Here is a 22,883-nt window from a genome sequence, read left to right as displayed (position 1 = left end):
ACCTCTTTAGCAGCTTTCTCCTGTATTTCTTTAAGTGAGTTATTAATGCCCTTCTTAAAGTCCTCTACCAGCATCATGAGGTATGCTTTTAAATCTGAGTCTTGATTTTTGGGTGTGTTGGGATATCCAGGACTGGCTGAGGTGGGAGTGCTGGGTTCTGATGATGGTGAGTGGTCTTGGTTTCTGTTTGTAAGATTCCTGCGTTTGCCTTTCGCCATCTGGTAATCTCTGGAGTTAGTTGTTATAGTTATCTCTGGTTGGAGTTCGTTCCTCCTGTGATTCTGTTAACCTCTGTCAGCAGTCCTGGGAGTCCAGCTCTCTCCTGAGTCTCAGTGGTCAGAGTACTCTCTGCAGGCAAGCTCTCCTCTTGTAGGGAANGTGCACAGAGGCCTGGCATTCAGATCTGCCTCCTGGCTGAAGATGTTGGCTCAAAACAGGGCCTGTCCCTGAAGATGTGTGGCCTCTGCAGTTTTCACACTCACCTGCACAGGCTAGACTATGAGGGACCCTGGACACAGTATGTCTCTCTCACCTGTTCTGGCAGACAGAGCCCTCCCAGGTGGCTACCTTTCCTCTGGCGGGGAAGCTTCTGTCTGTCCTAGAAGCTAGATTGCTTCTGTTTGTCCCAAAGCTGTGTAGCTTCTGTAGTCCACACTCTCACCAGTAAAGATTGGAGCCTGGGCACACTGGAGCAAAGATGGCTCCCTTACCAGCTCAGGCAGTGAGAGTGCTCCTGTGCGGACAACTCAGGTCTGGCAAGGATGGCGCCTGGATGTCTGGAGCCAGAAAAGGGGGGGTCTGTCCCAGAAGCTGTGTGGCTTCTGCAATCCGCCCTCTCCCTGGCAATGACCGGAGCCTGGGCATACTGGAGCAAAGATGGCTCCCTTAGAAAAACATCTTTATTAAGGGACAAATGGATCTAACAAACCCTAATTGGGAACTGGTATTTTTTAATGTTAAGATGGGTAAGGTTTGAAGAACATAGCCTGAGTAGTTTGTCTAATTTTAAGCATACCAGTTGTCTTGCTGGTTATAACAACCACAATGATAACACATGGTTAATTTTCAAACCACCCGGATGTCTCTCAGATAAAGGCGAGAGGAAAACATCTTTCCAGAGCTTAGCAGGAGGCAATAGATTAGAACAGACTTTGAGAAAAAGACTGTGGAGTCTTGGGCCTCTTCACACAGTGGACCTGTGATCTGTAAGAACTTGTGCAACATGTACAACTTTTGCGTAATTCTTCCCACACCCAGTGCCTCAGATTGTCAAGAAAGGGGGAAAAAAAACAATCCTTTCTGGACCTGTTCTCCCTGGTGTGACTGGGAGGGGACCCAGAAGGCTGCTACCTTACCAAAAGCCTGTGCTCATCTCTGCCACTGATTTGTCATGTGACTTTAGGAAAGCCACTCTTAATTCTTGACTTGAATTTCTTCATCTCAAAACTGAAAGATTTAAATTGTAATTGCCAAGTCTCAAACCACTTTTAGCTCCCTGGTTTCAGAGCTGAAGTAGTTTAAGCTGGTTCAGCCTGGCAGCATTGTTAGCACACAGTGACATTTTGAGTGAGTGACTGCCTGAGATAGGAGACACATGAGTAAGCCAAGGTCTGAGCCTTAATAGTCTAAGCTGTTGACTTGGCCTCTGAGGAGTTTACCATTAGGCATCCCAGACTGAGAATGCTTACAGTCCACTACCAAGAACCCTCCTGAGTGTTTCCATCTATGATACTTCCTGCCCATAGCACTAGAACTTAAAAGAATGATACCTCTAAGGCAGTGCTGATAAGAGTGACTTGATTCTTGTATAGTCAATATTCAGGTTGCTCAATACACTACTCTTTCGGAGAGAGAAAAAACAAGCTGGCATATACTTCAGGGAGACTAATCAGAATATTTGAACTTTTAAAAAATGTTCTTTTTCTGCGAGAGGGTCTTACTCTGTAGCCCCTAGCTAGCGTGTAATTCACCATGTAAACCAGGTGGCTTCAGACTTATGGAGACCTACCTGCCTCTTCCTTGTGATTGGTAGGAGGAAGGTTCTGCACCACCTCCTATCTGTCTATGAACTATATCTTTATGAAGAAGTATGGGGAGCTAGGATGTTTCCCCGAGTTTGCTAAAAATATGGTAGAAAGGTGCTATGGTAGCTGTATGCTGTATTGAAAGTTTTTCAATCTGAAATTTTTATGGGGCAGATTTATAGATTGAAATAGATTTTATATTCTTATAAAGAGAAAATTTATCAACTCCCCAGAGATGAAAGACTGCTTTGAGAGGTAGTGAATCCTCCATGAGCAGGAAGATATTTGCAGAGAAGCTCCCCGCCCCCAGTTGATTGTCAGGGCTTTCTACCACTGCCACCAATTCTGCACCACTTCATTAGTGCCCATATAACTGGCATAGGACTGAGAATCTTAATCACACACTTAACAACAACCCAGTGCAGTTGGTTCTTTATTGGTGGTACTATTGCTCCCATTTTAGAGAGGAGGAAATTAAAGATAAAGAGTTTAAGTTGTCTAGCTTGAATGAATGAATGGTGGAAAAGCTGGGAGTTAAACTAGAAAAACCTTGCCTAATTGCCTGTACCTGGGTTAAGTTAGGATTTTATCATTCCATGTGCTGCACAGGAATCCATGCACTGGCTGTGACTGGAAAACTGGGATTTTAAGGATATTAGTATGAAAGGTGACTGTATGATGACAACACAGGTGCTCTTAAGAACTTGTCTCCACAATTTGGGCTTAAAGGATGCATCCTTCCTTTGTTCCTTCCTTCCTGCTTGCCTGCCTGTGTTCTCCCTCCCTCCCTTTTTTCCCTCCCTCCCTCCTTTCCTAACTCCCCCTCTTTTTTCTGTGTATACACAAACTTCCACTTATATGTCATGATAATGAGGCAGTTTAGTCAACTTTTGGGTTTCAGAAGATGCTCCACTCTGTTCATAGCAGCCTTATTTGCCTTATTTATAACAGCCAGAAGCTGGAAAGAACCCAGATGTCCTTCAACAGAGGAATGGATACAGAATATGTGGTACATTTACACAATGGAGTACTACCCAGTTATTAAAAACAATGAATTTATGGAATTCTTAGACAAATGGATGAATCTGGAGGATATCATCCTAAGTGAGGTAACCCAATCACAAAAGAACACACATGATATGCACTCACTGATAAGTGGATATTAGCCCAAAATCTCAGAGTACCAAGATATAATTTGAAAAACACATGAAACTCACAAAGAAGGAAGACCGAAGTGTGGATACTTCGTTCCTTCTTAGAAGGGGGAAGAAAATAGTCATGGAAGGAGTTACAGAGACAAAGTTCGGAGCAGAGACTGAAGGAATGACTATCCAGAGACTGCCCCACCTGGGGATCCATCCCATAAACAACCACCCAAACCAGACACTATTGTGGATGTCAAGAGCTTGCAGATAGGAGCCTGATATAGCTGTCTCCTGAGAGGTTCTGCCAGCTCCTGACAAATACAGAAGTGAATGCTCACAGCCATCCATTGGACAGAGCACAGGGTCACCATTAAAGGAGCTAGAGAAAGGACCCAAGGAATTGAAGGGGTTTGTAGCCCCATAGGAGGAACAACAATATGAACTAACCAGTACCCCCAGAGCTCCCTTGGTCTAAACCACCAATCAAAGAAAACACATAGTGGGACTCATGGCTCTAGTTGCATATGTAACAGAGGACGGCCTAGTCTGTCATCAGTGGGAGGAGAGACTCTTGGTCTTGTGAAGGTTCTGTGCCCCAATATAGAGGAATGCCAGGACCAGGAAGTGGGAGTGGGTGGGTTGGTAAGCAGGGGGAGAGAGGAGGTGATAGGGGGCTTTCAGAGGGGAAACTAGGAAAGGGGATAAAATTTGAAATGTAAATAAAGAAAATATCTATTTAAAAAAAGAAAACTTTTGGGTTTGCGGTCATTTATGAATAAACAACCTTTTTCTTACGTAAACCTTATCTTTAGGGAGGGTGGGATATAGTGAAGGTAATGCTGCTGTGACTGAAGCTTTAGCTTATACTACTAAGCCTGGTGCATATATAGTGTATATATATATATAGCCACTGAATGTAAATGGATATGAAGATACATGCAACTTATGTAATACAACTTGACCATTCCACTGGAACTTAGAATAGATAGAAGCAGGGTCGACAGAGACTTGAGGTCATGGTAGGAACTTTCCACTTTGTCAGAAGAGATTGACCCCCTGACACACTTGTCAACATGAACACAACTTTTAGTTTCTTTTTATTATATCAATTTTAGTTGATATTTTATTGTTTTTTAGCATCTTTGTAGGTACTGAGTATCCATAATTATCTCTAGAATATCCAGTCGTTGAATATCAATAGAAAATCCAGTGTACTTTAATAAGCTAGGTTGACTATTGATTTGGGCTTTCTTCAAATGAGTCTATGTATGGGCTGAGTATAGTCAGTATATATTGAGTGGTATCAGAATTGAAGAACAAATCTATGATTTAGACTCTCAGGAAACCTTACCTTGAGTGGGGCGGGACTCACTCCAGTCATAAAGGCTATTGCAGAGGATGCGGAGAAAGAGGACTCCCAGCTGCTGGGAGTGCAAACTGGCACAGCCACTGTGGGAATCAGCTTTGGAGCCTCCTCAAAAAATTAAAAATAGAACTGTCATATGACCATATTTCACTTCTGGACATCTGCCTAGAGAACTCTGCCTGTGATGGAGATATTTGCACCTCCATGTTTACTGCAGCGCTACTCACTATAGCAGGGGCTTGGAACCAATCTGGTTGACCATCAGCAGAGGAACAGATAATGAAATCTGGCACATTCATGAAACAGAATGTTATTCAACTCTGAAGAAAAATAGAATCACAAAAATTTCAGGAAAATGGATGGACTTAGAATATGTAATATTAAGCAAGACCACTTAATCACATAAAGAAAAATCCTATGACACATGCATGTATATAAGTGAACAAGTTTGTGTGTAGAGTATAATATTTAGAGAGGAGAACAGGAAATTATATTTAAAAAAGACAAACGGCTCATTAATAAGTTCACATATGTAGTATATATAGTTCCTGTAAATTTTTTTCATTATCTCCCTAGGGATAACACATTTTCATTGCAAAACAATTGGCATGGGGAACTTACTTTAATGTGAGCTCTGATTGACATTCCTATTCCTGTAGGCTCTCATTCTCCATGATACCAAACCAAGTGTCTTTCACTCTTTAACTGAGTTTAGCTATTCAGATTATAGAGTGTGAAGATTGTTAGAAGTATGTTTAATAACAGAAGTTAGGTAACTCTGAGACTACCTAAGAGTTCTGATTTACTTTTTCTGAATCTCAAAGAATAATACACCATGAATTTGAAAACATTGAGCAACTTGTTTTGATTTTTCACTGTATGTTACAAACATGGATGCATTCATTGAATTTTGCTTATGTGCTCAAGAAAGGGTAAGAGAGGCTAATACTCTGTCCTGACAATCAGTTTGGGCAGCTAGTCACTGAGTTGACTGATGCAGTGACTCAGGCCATTTCTGAAGCCTTTCTTTCAGTGGCAATGACTTCAGCCTGTTTATGGGTCTCCACTCCGGGAAACAGACAAAACCCCATTCCTGATCCCTGCCCTCCAGCTCCCACCTCTGGGCACCATGTTTGACATTTGCAGCACTAGTCCACTGCACTCCTCTGCCTGTGTACTGCTGCCCATCCACATTCCTCACCGAGGTGTGGCAGCAGCCCAGCCTTGAATTAGGGAGGAGATAGCTCACTTGCATGTGTAGGATAAGTGCTCACTGATAACATTCCTAGAGAAAATCTAATTGCTAAGGTTTCTGGAGCGTTGTGAGGAGCCAGTACTTAGTGGATTCAGCTTGGGAGCAAAGGGTATAATGTAGTTTAAGCTCATTACTCCACTCAGATGAATTAGTATGAATAAAATCCTAAAAATAGTGCCAGTAGCTATCATGACAGTATGTAGAAGAGACAAGTGACACAAAGCACATGGACAAAGGATTTAGTAATAAAGAGTTCCTGAATAGCTAGTAGTGGGTACCATATGAAATGCTTTATAAATGATTGACTTCTCATAGCAACTACTTACGGATATAATTATAGATCTATCCTATAAAAAGGTAGCTAGCTTCCACCTTAAGACGGTGGGCAAGCTCCATGACTCAAGGATTGACTAGAAAGCTGTGACTGACTTACAGGGTGTCAGCGATAGCCTGGCTCCAACTCTCCCTGAGAAACCAGGCTAGAGAGCAGACACACTATGGAGAAGTCACACAGTAATAGAGGAAGGAATGTGTCCTTGAAACTAGCCATTACAGCCCAGAGTTCTTTGAAACGTTCCTGCTCAGGTACTGCACCTCTCAACAAGTCTCTAACGTGAGCTGGTCACTGCACAGATTTAACTGCTGCTTCTCTGAGAGACCCTGAGACAGAACCAGTAGTTCTGACTGTTGTTATAAGTACTTGAGTTTGGAAGGATTTTTTATGGAATGGCATGCAAGCACCGCAACTTCTGTTTGCTAATTCTCCGGTAAGATTAGTATCAAAAATACAATTGCAGCCTTTTAGTGGGGAAATATTCCTCCTGGAGAGAGATGTATGGGAACAGAAAGGTTTACAAGGTGGGCTTGTTTGGAATTACAGCATTATACTGTTGAGGTGACTGTTTTGTGGGTGTGTGAGTAGAAAGAGCTTTGGGTTTGGGGTCAGAAAGCCTGCGTTTAGATGTTCATCTGACAGCTCCATCCAAGTGGCGTGGCAGAGATACTCTTGCTGAGGGCTGGCTTGCTTCCCACTCAAAAAGAAGACTGGGAATTCACTATTTAGTGGAGTATTTTTAGAGAGATATACAGAGATTAGAGTGTATAGGGGTCTGGGAATTATGTTAAATGAGAAGTGAGAGGGGAAAAGTTGACAGAGCACACTTAGATACCATTATTTGATCTCTTAAGATATTTCAACAACTTTAATATGGATGAGGACATCAATTGATGTTGCATACTTTTGGAGCACAAACAGGAAATGATGTAATAGAGTCAGTCATTTTGCTGCTACAACAAAATTTCATTGACTAAAGAACTAAAATAGTAGAACTCTATTACTAGTGCAGAGTTCTGAAAGCGGGTGCTGTGGTTTGCTAGAGTGTCCCCAGTATCCATGTTTTAAAGGTTGACTCTTAGCGTGAGGTGATGTTGTGAGGTGTTGAGAGTTGGGACCTAGTGGGAAATTTTAGCTATTGGAGTTGTGCCCTTGAAGGGGATTATGGGAAATTACAATCCTCCTCCCTCTTCTTATTCTCTCTTTGGTCAGGATTTTCCTGTTAATATGCTTTCATTGTGATATATACCACAGGCCCAAAGTAGGGTTGGGGTTCATAGTTCATAGACCAAAGCCACTAAAGCTATAAGGCAAAACGATGCTTTCTTTCTTATGAATTGATTTATCTCAGGTATTTGTTACAGTACTAAAAAAACTGAAGTACTCTGAAGGTCTAAAGTCAAATGGATGTGTGTGTATGCATAAATATATACAAATGCAAGTATATAATTTTAGCCCATAAGGATTCTCTTGTATTATCTGAAATTCTTCAGTTGGAGATTGAAGCTGCTCTTCTCTGGGTAAGTTCAGGGAGATCATAACAAAGAGACTCTGAAGATCCTCTAGCAGGCTGGACCTTAGGCTCATAGATGAATCTCTTCCACTTCTTTTAAGTGTCCAACTCCCAAGTAACTTTTGTTTTTCTGTATTATAGAAATAATCTGTTCATAGATAGAAAAATTAGAAGACCAGATAAACAAATGTTTGCTTTTTTTTTTTTTTAACTGTTACTTTTGGTGGAACCATGGAGAAGAAAGGCCAAGAGGAAGCAAGTCCATTGTAACTTTCTGTAGTGTGTGACAGTGGTCTGCTCACTGAGCTCCTCACTCTGGCTTTTTGTGGTTCTCCTGTGATCACTCATGTGACTTAGTAATTGTTTTCCAAAGAAAGATCAAAGGAAGAGAGTCATCTCCTGTCTTGTTTTTTATAAAAATCTCACAACTCACTAGATTTATTAATTTTGTCTTTTTTATATCTACATTGCAATGTTAAGGCCAAGAAAAATTTAAAATTTTACAAAACTGTTTTTGTATTGTTTGTGGTGTGTGTGTGTGTGTGTGTGTGTGTGTATCCTTCCATAGGTCAGGGTTGATACTGGGTGTCTTCTTCTATCTCTCTCCATCTTTATTTCCAGATGGGGTCCCATATTGGATCTATAGCTCACCCATTTGTATAAAATGATTGTCCATTCAGCTGCAGGGATTGGCTTGTCTCTTCTTCCTCAGCAGTTGGATTGTGACTGTCTGACACCATGCTCAGCTTTTACATCAGGTCAAGGTTCTGAATTCAGGTCTTCATGTTTTCACAGCAAGCACCCTACAGATTGAGCCAGCTCTCCAGTCTCCGCATACATCTATTTTACTGTCTTCTTCCGACCACAGGAGGTCAGAACTTACAGAGTTACTTTTGTTCCTGAGGTCGTGCTAGGGATACAGAACAATCCTCGCATGTATTTCTCAGTTGATCTGGCTTAGAACCTGTCTTGTCTTTTTACAAAATAAACTATGCTTATTCCTCAAGAACATTTCCATAAAATGATGTAACTCTCTAGAGTGGTTTGAAATCTTTTGTCTAAGTTTGTTTGCTGCTCTCTCTCTATCTTTCCTCTCTATTTTGACTATATTTCCTTTGTTAAGTTCACACAGAAATATAGTATTTTGAGACTATAACTTTTCCCTCCCCTCCCCAACTCCTCTCTTGCCCATCCTCCTTCCAGATTCATGTCATGTACTTCTTTAAAAATTTTAAAAATGCTTGTTATGTGGCTGTTCATCCTGTTAAAGGAAACAGTGATTGCTTGCCAAGTACCCTTCCCTAACTGTGCCCCAGTGTTGACGGCTTGCTCTCGTGTAGACCTTGTGCAGTACCACAGCTGCTCTGAGTACATGAGTGCTGTGCTTGTATTCCATCCAGAAGACACTGTGCTGCAGCTGCCCTCCCTGGCCTCTGGTCTTACACTCTTTCCACCCTCCCTTCCACGATGTTTTTGGAGTCTTCCTGGGAGGGGCCCACCTCTGTCCCCCTCTCTGTCTCCCTGTCTCTCTGTCTTTCTCTCCATGTCCCCCTCCCTCCCTCCTTCTCTCTCTCTCTCCTCTCCTTCTCCCTCCCTCTCTTGCTGTCCCTCCCTTACTCCCTTCCCTCCTCTCATTTGGGGTTGCTGACATCCTATGAGACAAAATTTTAAAGTTAGCTTGTCAGTTTTACTGACATGAATTAGGGGCATATATCTCTGTTCATGAAAATCCCAGTGCTTATGAAATTTTATTAAGTTTAAAACTGATAAGCACATCCCCCTTCTGAGTTCCCAAAGGCCAGGATAAGCACTTTTCTTTCTACCTCAGCCTCTCATTAATTTACTCAGTGCCTGTGTTGGTGCCTTGGCAGCATGAGTAGTTCTTGTGGCAATCGTGACTTTGCAGCCTCATGTTCTGTACTTGTTAGTGTAGAGGCACTTTGCACAGATCATGGGACAGAGGACAGCATGGGTCATCACTGAAGTAAAGGAGCCCATGGTTATTGTCTTTGGTATAGGATGATGGTAATTACATTCCATGACCATAAAATAAAGAACACAGTCTATCAGATAAGCGATAACCAGTTTACAGGGCTGCTTGAACTTGAGCCTGAGGGACAACTGGCACTCCATGCATGGACTGCTAGTCTGGAGTGCCTCTCCAGAGCCTTTCAGTGTCCATCTGACACCTGTGAGAGGACCTCCATTCTGGTCAATAGACTCACCTGTTGGCGAGCAGGTCCCTGGGCCAGATTTGTCATTCAGCTCCTCTTAGCTTGTGCTAGGGCTTTAGTTTTTATTTTTGCGCTATATGAGCTTACTTTGCATCTGAGGGAAAGTGAAGGATGAAGAATCTAGTGATCATTACAAATATCACAGTCACAGTGGCACTGCAACTATGTTTCTGGGGACTTTGTTTATACAACTTGGAGACTGAACCACGCATGCTAAAGAATCAAGGCCTAAGCCCAGTAGGCATTGCACAGAGGGGTTTCTCAGCCTCTCTCCACAGAATGCTTATAGATGTTAGCTGAGATGCTGAGTCTTCAGTGGGTTGTCTATATGCAAGATAAAGAACTCTAGTCCATGCCTCACCCATTTACTTTGTCCTTTTCAAGTTATTTCAGATTTCAGCATTGTACACAGCCCCTCTGGCATTGTGGTAGGAATAATAAGAAGGCAGGGAGCAGAAGACTCATTTCACATTGTTTTAAACTGTTTTATTGAAATTCAAACCATATAGTTTTCCTATTAACACAAACCATTCAGTAGATTTTCCAGTAATCACAGTATTTAAGTTAATCGAGGGTCACATCAATGCCTCTAGTCCCAGTGCTATATCTGTTTCTTCCCTCAGGCATCATCTCCTCTCTGGGGGCTCTGCACCGTGCCCAGGGGCTTTTCAAGTGCTGGGCCATCCTCTGGTCCCTTTCTCCGTGTGAACGGTGGCAGCAATACTATTGAGCGCAGCCGTTGTTTCATTCAGTGCCCGTGGAGACTTGCTGATTTAGCTCCTACACCTCCATGTACCAACACTGTCTCACCAGCCTCCCATTTCTTCCAGCACTGATTTATTTCTGTTCCATGGTCTTGGAGACCAAAGCTGGTATCTTTTGCATGGCAGGCCAGTGCTCTACCTCTGACCCAGCTCCAGCCCTCCTTCGCTCAAACTGGCAGGGTTACCTTTGGAAGAAAAAGAGACTAGGAGCCATTAGAATTGTGACGTTTCTGAACAGGTTTTCTTGTTTTTAATCAGGAAAAGAATATTTTTGTTCAGACAACGTATATGGAGGGCTACAGCTATGTAACAGTTGCCTCTAACCCTTGGTTCTTAATTTTTATAATTATTATTTTATTTTAAATTATGAGTATGTGTATGGTTTGTGACTGTGAATATGTGAATACAGGTGCCCACAGAGACCACAGACATCAAGTACCTTGGAAATGGAATTGTAGAACTGCAAAATGAACCACGTGGGTGCTGGGACCTGGACCCTTCCCCTCTACAAGAGCAGTGCACTCTTAACAGCTCAGACATTTCTCTCCTTGATTCTCAGTTTTTATTCAGAGATACAAAACTATTCCTTTTCCAAAGGCTTTCATGTGATGTTTGTATTTTAACCTAAGATTTGCTCCCTTTCTGTATCTAGAGACGGGCCTCCTAGTAGTTAGCAAACTTTTGTATACCGGGAAGTAATTCCTGTGCAAACATTTCTTCAATGAACAATTTACTGTTGTTGAAGATAATTTTTAAATGCCACGTGGACAGCATGCTATAGCTGGGGCATCAAGAGCAAGGCTGGGGGTGGACAGGAGCTTCTAGGACTGTGGGCATGTGTGTAGCTTGAAACAAGCTGGTGTCCTACAAATGCCAGCATTCGGAGTATTGAGATCACTGACTCTCTGGCTCAGCTTTAGACATTTTATCTAATTTCTAGTGAGTAGTGAATGTTGGGCATTGAAACTAAATTCCACTATTTTTAAAAGTTTCTAAATGGGAGAAAGCGGTTTTTGTTTGCTAGTTTGTTTTGTTGTTTTTTGTTTTGTTGTTTTTTTGTTTTTGTTGGTTTTTGCTATGTACATATTTTGGTCTGTGGGAAGAGTACTGCTGATGAAAGGACCCAGTTAGGGAGAAAGACTTCACCTGTTCTCATCCGGGGTCACTGAAACTGAGTGCTCACAAGTGCAAAGCATGAGTGAATGAGAAGCCAAAGTGTCCAGTTTTGTTTTCTTACCTCAAAAATGACACAGCTTGAAACTGGGCTTTGCGTTTAGTTCCTTTGGTAATTAACTGCTACTTAAAAGTTCAGCATCACTTATAAGACAAGCAGTTCTGTTTGTCTCACTGATTTATTTTATTTTGTTAATATAATTTATTTCATCTAGTGATAATCATGAGTTATTCAACAATTAAATTTTCTACTTTCCCTTTTCTTTTCTTTTTTTCTTTTTCTTTTTGGAGTGGCTGGAAAAGAAACCTACATATTAATGACTTTTATACAATCTCATTTTATTTTTTCTAGGAGTCAGAGAATAATAAGTTATGTTCCCTATATTCCTTCCGAAATACGTCTACCTCACCACATAAGCCTGACGAAGGGAGTCGGGAGCGCGAAATAATGAACAGTGTTACTTTTGGAACCCCGGAACGCCGCAAAGGAAGCCTTGCCGATGTGGTGGATACGCTGAAGCAGAAGAAGCTGGAGGAGATGACGCGGACGGAACAAGAAGGTATGTGGACTTCCTCTCTGGGCTTTTTTCCCCTCGGCCATAGCAAAATAACCAGGATTCCAAGGGCCAGAAGTGCCTAAGCAAGCTGGGAATAGTCACTCAGAGGTTACTATGGTGACAGCTGACTGAAGTCCATTAGGAGCGCTAAGCAGATAGCTCCAGTTTTCTCAAAACCTGTGCGTTTTGTTTGTTTTTTACAACAATACACCAAGGATTACAACTGACCTTAACCATCACCCTGGAAAAAGATAGCAAGGGAATTTCCCTAACTACAGTTTTAGTGGTTTTCCTCTTATTTCCTTTTGGCAGATAGTTTTTTGATGATATGTCCCATTTAAAAATGAAGTAAACTTTTTTCTAATGTATTTCCCTTCCATTTTCTGACTGTTACACATTTAAAATTGCACATTCACCCCTACATGTTGGACTGGGGTGGAGAACTGCTAATGCCCTCCAAGAGTGGGAGGCGGTGCCTGCCACAGCCTTCTGTGCTTAGCTCCTCTACAGGAGCCTCCAGTGGACTCTGTATTTAAACAAAATGTTCTGTGGGCTTATCACAGTGAGTGTGTACATGTGTTCTTTATCTGTGTGCTTCAGGCCTGACCTAGTCCTGGGTTTTTTTTTTTTTAACAGTTTTTGAGATTTAGACCTCAGTGACGCTCTAGGGGACTTTGACTGGCAGGTAGTTCCCGTTTCATTGAATTTATTCTTTTTTTAAAAAATTTTTTGAATTTATTCTTATAAAGACTCAATGTTGGTCTTTTATTTATATTTGTGGAAGTCTGACTAAAAAGTCTTGCTCACTTTCTTGTCATGCTAATCAGATTGCTGGCATGTATTTGATGCTTTTGATGACCCAGGCTGCTCAGCAGTAACTTAGGAACTGCAGCCCTGTCTGATACTTTACCCAAAGCTCAAGGTTTCCATACCACAGGATTCAAAAGTTGCTGTGGTCTTCGTATTTAACATGCAATTGAAATATTTTGAGAAATAACCCAAACAATGAATATGAAAGTCCCTTATAAACTGCAAAGTATGTGGATCTGAGATGTTCCTGATGATGATCACATTACAAATGTTAATCATTCCACTGTGTTTCCATGTACTGGTGCCTCTGGAGACCACTGAGGTAATTGGATGATCAACTTTACCATTATTTCTCTTTAGCTACAGACCTTTAGAATGTTTGTGCTTGCTTGATGCATACTCACATATTTCTTTTTACATACCCATGTGTATGATTGATCCTTTTTGTCACCTGACAGTATGTGTGCATGTGTACTCGTGTATACTGATTGCCTCTTCAATACTGGGTTTCAAGCTCTTTATATCTTTTCCAATTGTCGGTAATTTCTAATATGTTTCTTATATTCATCTTTAGATTGTGAAAGATGATGATTGGTACATTCTGATCTATATTTAAAACACGAACAAGTATGCTCTAGAGGGGCCAATGAGCAATTATGGATAACACATGTGATCATTAGTATGTGAACTCTGAGCTGACTGACTCTTCTGCTCTTTCAGAGCTTTATCTTCTCTATGACTCCCTTCAACAGTCTAGTGAAGCCTATAACTCCTTAGCACTATGGTAAAAAACTCAGAAAATAAAATCCATAGACTTACAGAGAAGTGAATTATATTAAATACCCAAGTAATTTTTAAAATATGGTAAGGGAGAATGTGATATCCTTTACTCATGGTAAGATAAAGTTTAATGTAGGCCCAGCCACTCCCTTCTAGTGTAGCAGTGCTATAACTGACATGTGCAGGTGTTTTAACAATTGCAGTGAGATGGAGAACTGTCTGTTGTTAATGTGATAATACCACAGCCACAGCAGATGTTGCTTTCACCCATCACTCTTGGAAAGGCAAAAATCTCAGTATGAGCTAGTTGGGGAAAGGTTGCTTTCCCATCTGAGTTCTGTCTATCAGTCTTTTGGGGTCTGTGGACGCAAGGTTAAGAAGGGTGTTGCAAGATTACATGCTGTGCTCACAATGCATGAGGGTGTAGTCTCAAACTTTTAAAGGCTTCATAGTCTAGTAAAAGGCATAGGACACATCGCGAACGAAACCCAGTCTGAAGTCTAACAGTGACAGGCTTCATGAAAGCTGAACAGATCAAATGTTTTGGGAGTTTACAAGGTAAGGTTGCTCCTGCCTAGGAAGCCACCTGAGGGTTCTATGGGGAATGAGTCCTAACTAGTCTGGAGAATGAAAGTATTGCTTTGGTGGAATGCAGGGGAAGACACTGCAGGCTGAGGAAGGGCATTGCACACAAAACAGCCAACCTTTAGGTTCTAACGTGAGGTGAATTTGCATAGGGGATATTAAGATAGAAAAACTAGGCTGGGTTTGGATCCTGACAGGTCTAGCCATTTTGGCTAGAAAATTCAAATGCAATATTGAAAGTGATAGAGGAGCTGCTAACTGTTCTGTTCTTCATGGCAAAGGATTAGATCTTCGCTCTGAGAAAGCAAATCTGGCAGTTCAGAGTAGGGTGAATGGGAGCAGCGACAAGTATTCAGGACATAGTTCCAGGCTAGAGATGATAAGGGCCTGAAGTGAGAAAGGAGGGCCGCAGACGGAGATGGAATCAGGAGAGGAATTGTGAAGATGTGTGTGCAAACCAAGAGGTTTTATTGTTGTTTATTTTGTTTTTTAAACTCTGGGAAAAATAGGAAGATAGTGATACAATCAATAAAATAAAGAGTGCAAATATGGTTTGCAAATGGGAGCAATACATGATTTCTAGTTTTATAACGTTATAGTTTGAATCCCATTTTTTAAGTGTGTATGTGTATACATATAGGCACATGTGCATGCCTACAGGCCCACATATGTGTATGCAATACCCTGCCTTAGCAACTGTGTGAAGGTCAAAGGACAACTTCAATCCTCAACCCTCCCTTTGTATCCTGTTGCAGGCAGTGTTTATTATTCATTGCCACTGCACATACCAGGCTAACTGCCCTGTCCCTTCCAGGGATTGTCTCATCTCCCCTTCTCTTCTCTCATAAGCATCCTGGGATTGCAGAATCACACCACTGTGTCCAGAATCACATAGGTACTAGGATCCTGAATGCAGGTCTTGACACTCTTACAGCCAAGGCTTTAGCCACTCAGTCACCTCCTCAAGCCTGAATACTAGTTTCATTTGTCTTCTGGTAACAATAGAAGGCAGTGGGAGACCAAGGAACTACAGAAAGATCAATAAAGTTTAGGATAGATTTCTGATTCTAAAACGATCCCAGACAGTCCTCCCAGTATCTCCTTGGCTTTGGCTCTTTAAAGCGTTGGGTCTGGTTCCTCAGGTGGGACGGGACAGCTCATGGGGCATGTAAGAACTGTTCACATATATCATTTCCCCTCCACGTCATGGTTTGAAGGCCATATTTTAGGATCAACTGATTGGCAAGCCTGTATGGATAACAGAATAAATGAAGACTTTTCTTGAGTCATTCCCAGAAAATGTTTTGACTCTTTATCAAATTATAAAGACCTCGCCTCTCATTCCTCTTAATGCAGAAATTCATCTGTATGAAGTTTATCATTGTCCATTTAAATCGTTTCTTACATAATAAGACAGCAACTTTTCAGGCAGATGCATTGATCCACTATATCACACTTCTCCCTGAGGATTGCTCTGACTAGACTGCAGAGAATCTGATGAACAATGGCATCCTGTCAGAAGCACCCCCTCCCAACAGTGAGGCTGATAGGAAGATGAACCAGGGTTCTGCCTTTTGTGAATTTAATTTTGATTTAGTGTCATAAGTAGACGAATGGCTATGTAGCACGTAGGGAAGTGACGGGTGAGTAGAGACACAGGAGTATATTGAATGACTAAATCTTAGAATCTTCTTTTTAAAGTCCTGTTGATACTGGTGGGTAGAGCGCGCAGAAAAGCTATGATTAATAGAGCCAGGTTAAAATGCTTCCAAGATAAAAATCCTTCAGCTCCGATTAAATGATGAATCCTAGTTATCCTGTGTTACCCATCTTGTTGCCAGCATTGCTGGGTCCTAACATAAGCGACAGTTGTCAGAAAATGAACACTTTAAAAAGGACTTCTATATCTAAATACATATATTTAATCAGAGAGCCCTTTGGCTTCTGAAAATAGGTTGTCTAATGAGAATTTCATTTGAGCAGCTGCGACTGAGGAGGTCAACAGGCAGCGCTAGGAGAATATGGCCCAGCTGGTTAAATGTGGTGGCTGTCGTGATTTAAACGGTCAAGTGCTGCTTGTAATCCAGGACCGTCTGTTTGTGGAGGGAAGAGTGAGTGCTTCAGCATAATGTACAGCTGTTTTCATCTCTCTTTAATAATAGTGCTTCAACCGCTGTCATGTCTTGTGTATCATACTACTGAGTATATGGTCCCAGGCCACTGGGGTGGGTTGCAGTCAGTATTGGGAGTCACATGAGGAACAAGGACACAAGAGGAAAACCCTTGGGTGTCAGATAAGACTTTCTGACTCTCAGACTTTTCAAGATTCTCTTTTGGGTAATAATTACCACCATCGTGAGGAAGCAGCAGTGCTTGGAATTAGGTACAAATATCAGAGTGCATGTAGATTTTTGGGGACAGTGTGGAGAGGTCACAGCTTAGACAGGGTTCCATAGACACGTCTGGGTCAGAAACATAGAGTATGAATTTGCCCCCTGGTGTGCCTTAGGCCATCAGGGTGATACAAGCACACAGATACTCCATGCTGTGCCCCTTGACAAAGGGCGGTAGGCTTGGGCTCCCGACAAAGCAAGCTTCTCAAAGGATGCTATAGCTGTTGGAAGTACTGTGTATGTGTTTCTGTGTATGAAAGGCACACTGGTATCATTTACATCTCTAAACAGTCATCTGGTCTGTGTTCCCACTGAAGTGTACCAATGTTGTATGTTTTTGTGTACTAAAGTTGTTGTCTAGTATAGCTGAAATGAGGAGAAAACTGTTTTGAAAGTCATGTCCTAGATTGAGGTAGATCTGGATTTGAATCCAAGTTTCAGTTTCATGAAAGCACTACAAACTCTCATGTGGGCTGAAACTAGAGCAAGGTGTTATGGTTTGGTAGTTACTCAGTATTTACCACAAAAACTCTATAGCACAAATTACTCAATTTCTCGCTGTTTTAGTTTTTTTAAATCCAAAATGTACATACGTATTATCTTAGTTACTTTTCTATCTTTATGATAAAACACCATGATCAAAGCAATGATTAATAGAGCCAGGTTAAAATGCTTCCAAGATAAAGCATTTTATTAAACATTTCACTTCACTTGAAGTTCCACGGTTAGAGTCTATGATGGTAAAGTGAGGAATAGCTGAGGGCTCACTGGATAGCCTGGAGAGAGAGCTTGCCCCCAGTGACACACCTCCAATAAGGTCACACTTCCTAATCCTTCTAATACAGTTTCACCAACTGGGGGCCAAGTTCACATATATGAGCCTATGGGGACCAGATTCTTTCAAACTACCAAAATTATAGTGCTGTTATGAAAGCCAACCATTGGTCAGTGCACTAAGTCATGTGGACCATGTGGGCATACATAAATCGAGCCAGAGTGATCTCCTGGCCATGAGACCTTGCATGTATGACTTAACCCTTCTGTGCTTCAGTTCCTTCATCTATGAAGCTGGGTTTGGGGGACTGGATATCACTTTTCTCATCACAGCTATTATTGCTATTATTATTGTAACTACTATTACAGTGTTGTTATTTGAAGAAACTTTTCGAAGAGAAATGTTATAAAAATCTCATTGCATGCCAGCAGGCTGTAGGAAATGCCCCAGGGTGTTAAGGGATTTAGCATTTGGAGGCAATGGTGTTCTTGTGTTCTGGAAGAGCAATTCAGTTTTGCTGGCCTTTCAGGCCTTCTGGAAAAGCTGATAGTGAAGTTTCCCCACTGGAAGCCAGTCTTCCCTGCTGTGAAGTGTGGAATGCAGTGTTGTCAGCCCCTGAGGTTGGTGGGGCCTTGAATGAGGTTTCAGACTCCTGTCAGGAACAATGTGTTCCTGTTGCAATGAAATCAATGAAATCCTGTGCAGTAATAATAAGAGCACCTTGATATTCGCGCCATGCTGTAGCATCCAAACAATTTTATGGCAGGATGTGTGAATATTAAGGTTTTACTACATTTTGATTGATTGTTGAAGTCTTAGCATGTCTGAACCTTTTCTGGTTATCTTTTGTGACATTTGTACATAAAAACACATTAAAAGGACTCAGAGATATGGCTTCTTCAGTGAAGTGCTTGCCTCTCACACATGAGGGCATGAGTTTGATACCCAGAACCTACTTAAAAGACCACTCCAGTACTGGGAGGTAGGCCCAGGAGGATCCTGGGTGCTTGACAAATTGGTGTGCTCCAGATGCAATCTCAAAAACTAAGAGGGGAGAGATTGAAGAAGACACCCTATGCAGACCTCAGGTCATGCACATTTATATATGCCTGCCCCAAACATGTACACATACATATTATACCCATACACGTGAACATGGGCCTTGATTATTCACTGCAGCCCTGTCTAGTATCATCTCAAACAATTGGAAATGGATACTTAGGCTCCACAATCTGCTCACAGTTAGGCAAGGAAACAGTTAGGTAGCCAGAACAGTGCTAATATAGCTTTATTTAAATTCTATTCTCCTTTTTCCCCTAAAATTTGTTTTCTCCTAATAATATTTATATTCATGGTGATATATTGGATTATTTAGTGTGGGAATTATGCTTAGTGCATTTTCAAGTTAGATATATTTGCTTTTCCATTTTTGGAAACTGGCCATCCTCTCATGTAACTTTAGGAATCACAGAATGAGTGATAGAGTTCCGTGGTCCATGGCCTTTTGGACAGATCACTAGCCCTGTCTGCAGCTGTTTCGTGGCCCCTGTTACAGTCCAGGTAGCACTGTGCAGCTGAGTCCTCTCCTTGACTTCTCTTTGTTTGGCCTCTGCTTTGAAAAGGTACTGTAGATTCTTGGCCCATTTCTAGCTCCTCAGATTTAAAGGTTAGCTTTTTGGGTTTTTTTTCCTGGCTTTTTTCCACTAATAGCGATAGCAGACACACACAGTTGTTTCAGGTTTGTCTTTTGCTGAATGGGGAGGGGGTTGAGGGTACTCTAGGCATTTTGTTGTTTACGAAGAGACAGCTTCCTAATGGCTCACTGGAAAGGCACGGTATCCTCTTCCTTTTGCGTTTGGGAAGTTTGCATTTTCCCTTGAAAACCCATTACATTTTCTTCAGAATTTTTTTTCCATGAGTTTTAAGAAATGAGCAGAGGAAACTTTGGATCTTTAGTGTTTTTTTTTTAATAGTTGAAAGAGAAAATGAGCAGATAAGGAAGTGGGTCATTAGCATGTTAGCTGAAGAGTAAGCCTATGACCACAGAGACAAATGCTCCTGGCCGGCCTGTGGATGAGGCTCTGTACTGTTGACTGCCCATGGCTTTTCTCTTGGCCAGCCCTTGCTCTGGACATGCGGGGACTTTGCTGATCTCTTTCATTTTGTTTTGAAATAGTTTTTTAGTTATACGCTTAGGACTTTATAAAAATGATGGTGCCCTGTAGCTTCTGAGCCCTGGTTGTGTCCTCACCCCCTTTTCTAAAAAGGTCAGCGATTATGGAAAAAGAAACAAAAACTAAAAACAAAACTATCAGAACAGTTGAGGAAGATAGACCAAAGAGATCTGGACAGTTACAGCTTTCGGAGAACACACACAGGCACAAACAGAAAACGGAGCGGGAAACAGACAGGAAAAAAAAAAAAAAGAGTGTCAGTATCAGTATCAGTATCAATACTAGTGATGCTGGTTCTGAAAGGAGAACTTTCACTCACATGTGTATCAGACAAGTGCAAGATGCTCCCTGACATTATTGGCTGCACTACCGAAAACTGTGAAAAATTCAAATGTCTAGAGACAGGGCAGTAGAGCAGACTGTTACATGCCACACCTTCGAGTAGCGTGTGGAATATTAGACAGAGGAGATGAGTTTTGCTGTGTAGTATTATGCATTTTCACTTCTTTTTCTTTTTTTTTTTCTTCTTTATTCTTTTCTCTTTGCATTTTCACTTCTTATAGTTTTGTCTTTAGTTTTTTTTTTTTTTTCTATAATCACTAACCTTTTCAGAAACTCAACAAGAGTCTTCAGTGGGCCCTTTGCTGCAATTTCCCTTTTGTTGTGTCCTAATTAAATGTCTTCAGCCCTTTCAACAATGGCTAAGTGCAGGTGCCTTGTTCTCCTGCTGGACTGGGATTACTGGGTTTGTTAGGAAACACACTGTTCCCCTTTTGATCATCTTTATTCATGTTCCCATCTTAAGATGTGGTTTTGGGATCAGAGTAATTACTGACCTCTAATTATCTTGGGTTCACAACCTACATTTTTCTGAAATACTTTAAATTTAAAATCACAAACCTTTTGATTACTGCTCGATCCTATTGTTTATATTGAAATAGACTAATTTTTTTTGGGGGGGGGTTGTTAATTGACCTGTTATACAGAAATCTTTGCCTTTCTCTAAGAATATCATAGACCGATAATTCCATTTACCAGGAAGCTGAGGCAGGAGGATCACAAGTACAAGGCCATTCTGGGCTATGTAGTAAGTTCAAAACCATCCTGGACAAACCTGTTTAAAAATAAAATAAAATTAAAAAAGGAAAAAGAGAAAGGAAAAGGAAAAGGGCATATCATGTAGGGTTTGTATGCTTGCACTGTGTACAGGAGTAGTCTGTGTCTCATCCTTATTATTTAAGAGTCCTTTCAGGAGGGAGGCTGGGAGGACGACTCAGTGGTTCAGGTTCCCAGCACCAGGTAGGTTGGAGGCCTGCATATCCTACCATTCTGGAGGTGGAGATAGGATCTTTGGAGCAAGGTGGCTAGCTAGACTAGCCAGACCTATAAACTTTGGGTTCAAGTGAGACTCTTTCAGTATTTAGAGTGGATTCTTATCATGAAAGAGACCCAAAGTCAACCTCTGTTCTCCAAAAGTTTACTATATATGTTCATAAACGTGAATATGTGCTTACTAGGCATGCACCCACCACACCCCTAATAAAAATAAAAAAGATGACTTCTTTCAGATGTTGGCTTGGACTTGATATGCAATCTTTTATAACCTTAGGAGCTTGATAGTAAATTAACTAATTGATTTGATTTTTAGTTTTTTAAAAATTTATAAAATGATGTTGATATGTTTTGTGTGTGTGTGTGTGTGTGTGTGTGTGTATATAATCAATTCTAAAATTCTTTAATTCTATGCTATTTTGCTTTTTTAAAAATTTGTAATTAAACTCATCAGGTTGCCCTTCTCCCAAAATGTTTTTGAAATAAATCACTCATTTCAACCAATCTCATGATTCCTTTTCTTTTACTCTTGAAAGTGTTCATTATTATCTCTTCTTTTTGATCTGGGAATATTTATGAAGTGAGAGATAAAAGCAGCTATGCAGTTTTGATGTCTGGAGAAGACATTGTCCAATGAAATCCTTACAAAGCCATAGCTTCAAGGCCCCAACTTAGTGCTGATAGCTTAGCTCTGAATTATCCGGTGGCACAGAGGTGGATGCACTTTCTCAGTTGATGTCTTTTGAGTTTAGGTCTGAGGAGCCCACCCTGCAGCACAAGCCCAGACAAGTACCCCACAGTGAAGTCAGAGGATGCAGGCTGTCTACTACCACCGAGAGCACCAGGGTTAGAGGCTTATGCGTTTGCATAATTGCTTGCAGTATGTTAAAAACAAGTACATACAAACGATGACAGTATGCTGAATAGCTATGGCACTATGGTAAATATTGAATCATGCTAAGAGACGCCATAGCAGCAGCAAAAGCAACGATCAATCACACCATCGTGTACGTCAGGGAATGGGAACAAGAGGCAAAGGGAAGTCTTAGAAGAGGCCCAACACACCGTGTGCTCTGAAATTCCGTCACATTCCAGAATGCAATCCCAGCTTAAACGGAACTCACTTAGATTTGTTTATTTATTTACTCATTTTTAATTAATTAATTAATGTGTATCTGTGTTTATGAGCATGCCATGGTGCATGTGTGGAGGTCGAAGTATGACTTCTTTCAGGAGTCCTATGTCTCCTTCTACCTTATTTCCAAGGCACTGGTCTCTCCTGCTGTTCCTGCACAGCATATTCCAGGCTAGGTGGCCAGCCAGCTTCCAGTTGGTTCTACTCTCTCTGCCTTCCTTTGTCTCTCTCTGCCTTTCTCTGTCTCTCTAGGAGTGCTGGGATTATAGATGCATGCCACCATATCCATGTCAGGGTTTTTTATGTCTCCCTTCATCAAACTGGTCCCACAGGGACTCTTACCCTGGAGTCATCTCCCATACTCTCTTTGGCCTTTTAAAAGGATGATCCCTTAGCTCGCAGTTTCTACCTTCTCCATACTTAGATTTCAGTTCCAGGCAGGCCTGGATGGCTCAGTGGATAAAGGAACCCACGGCTAAGCCTGAGTTCAATCCCAGAACCAACATGGTGTGTGTGTGTGTGTGTGTGTGTGTG

At 41.4% G+C, this 22,883-nt stretch overlaps 1 protein-coding gene across 13 annotated transcripts in view; it reads left to right on the top strand.

Moving 5' to 3' along the window:
- The window catches only part of Sox6 (SRY-box transcription factor 6), a 550,047-nt gene that overhangs the window by 239,462 nt on the left and 287,702 nt on the right, over positions 1-22,883 (top strand). For all 13 annotated transcript variants that reach the window (XM_029537970.1, XM_029537945.1, XM_029537995.1 and 10 more), the window contains one exon: positions 12,161-12,368. In XM_029537970.1, the coding sequence (XP_029393830.1) occupies positions 12,161-12,368 (208 nt within the window). The remainder of the gene's footprint in view (positions 1-12,160; positions 12,369-22,883) is intronic.

The sequence above is a fragment of the Mus pahari genome, chromosome 1 (assembly GCF_900095145.1).
Source record: "Mus pahari chromosome 1, PAHARI_EIJ_v1.1, whole genome shotgun sequence".
Taxonomy (NCBI): Eukaryota; Metazoa; Chordata; class Mammalia; order Rodentia; family Muridae; genus Mus; species Mus pahari.
The sequence above is the reverse complement of the archived record's forward strand: the minus strand, read 5'-3'. Positions and strand labels throughout refer to the sequence as shown.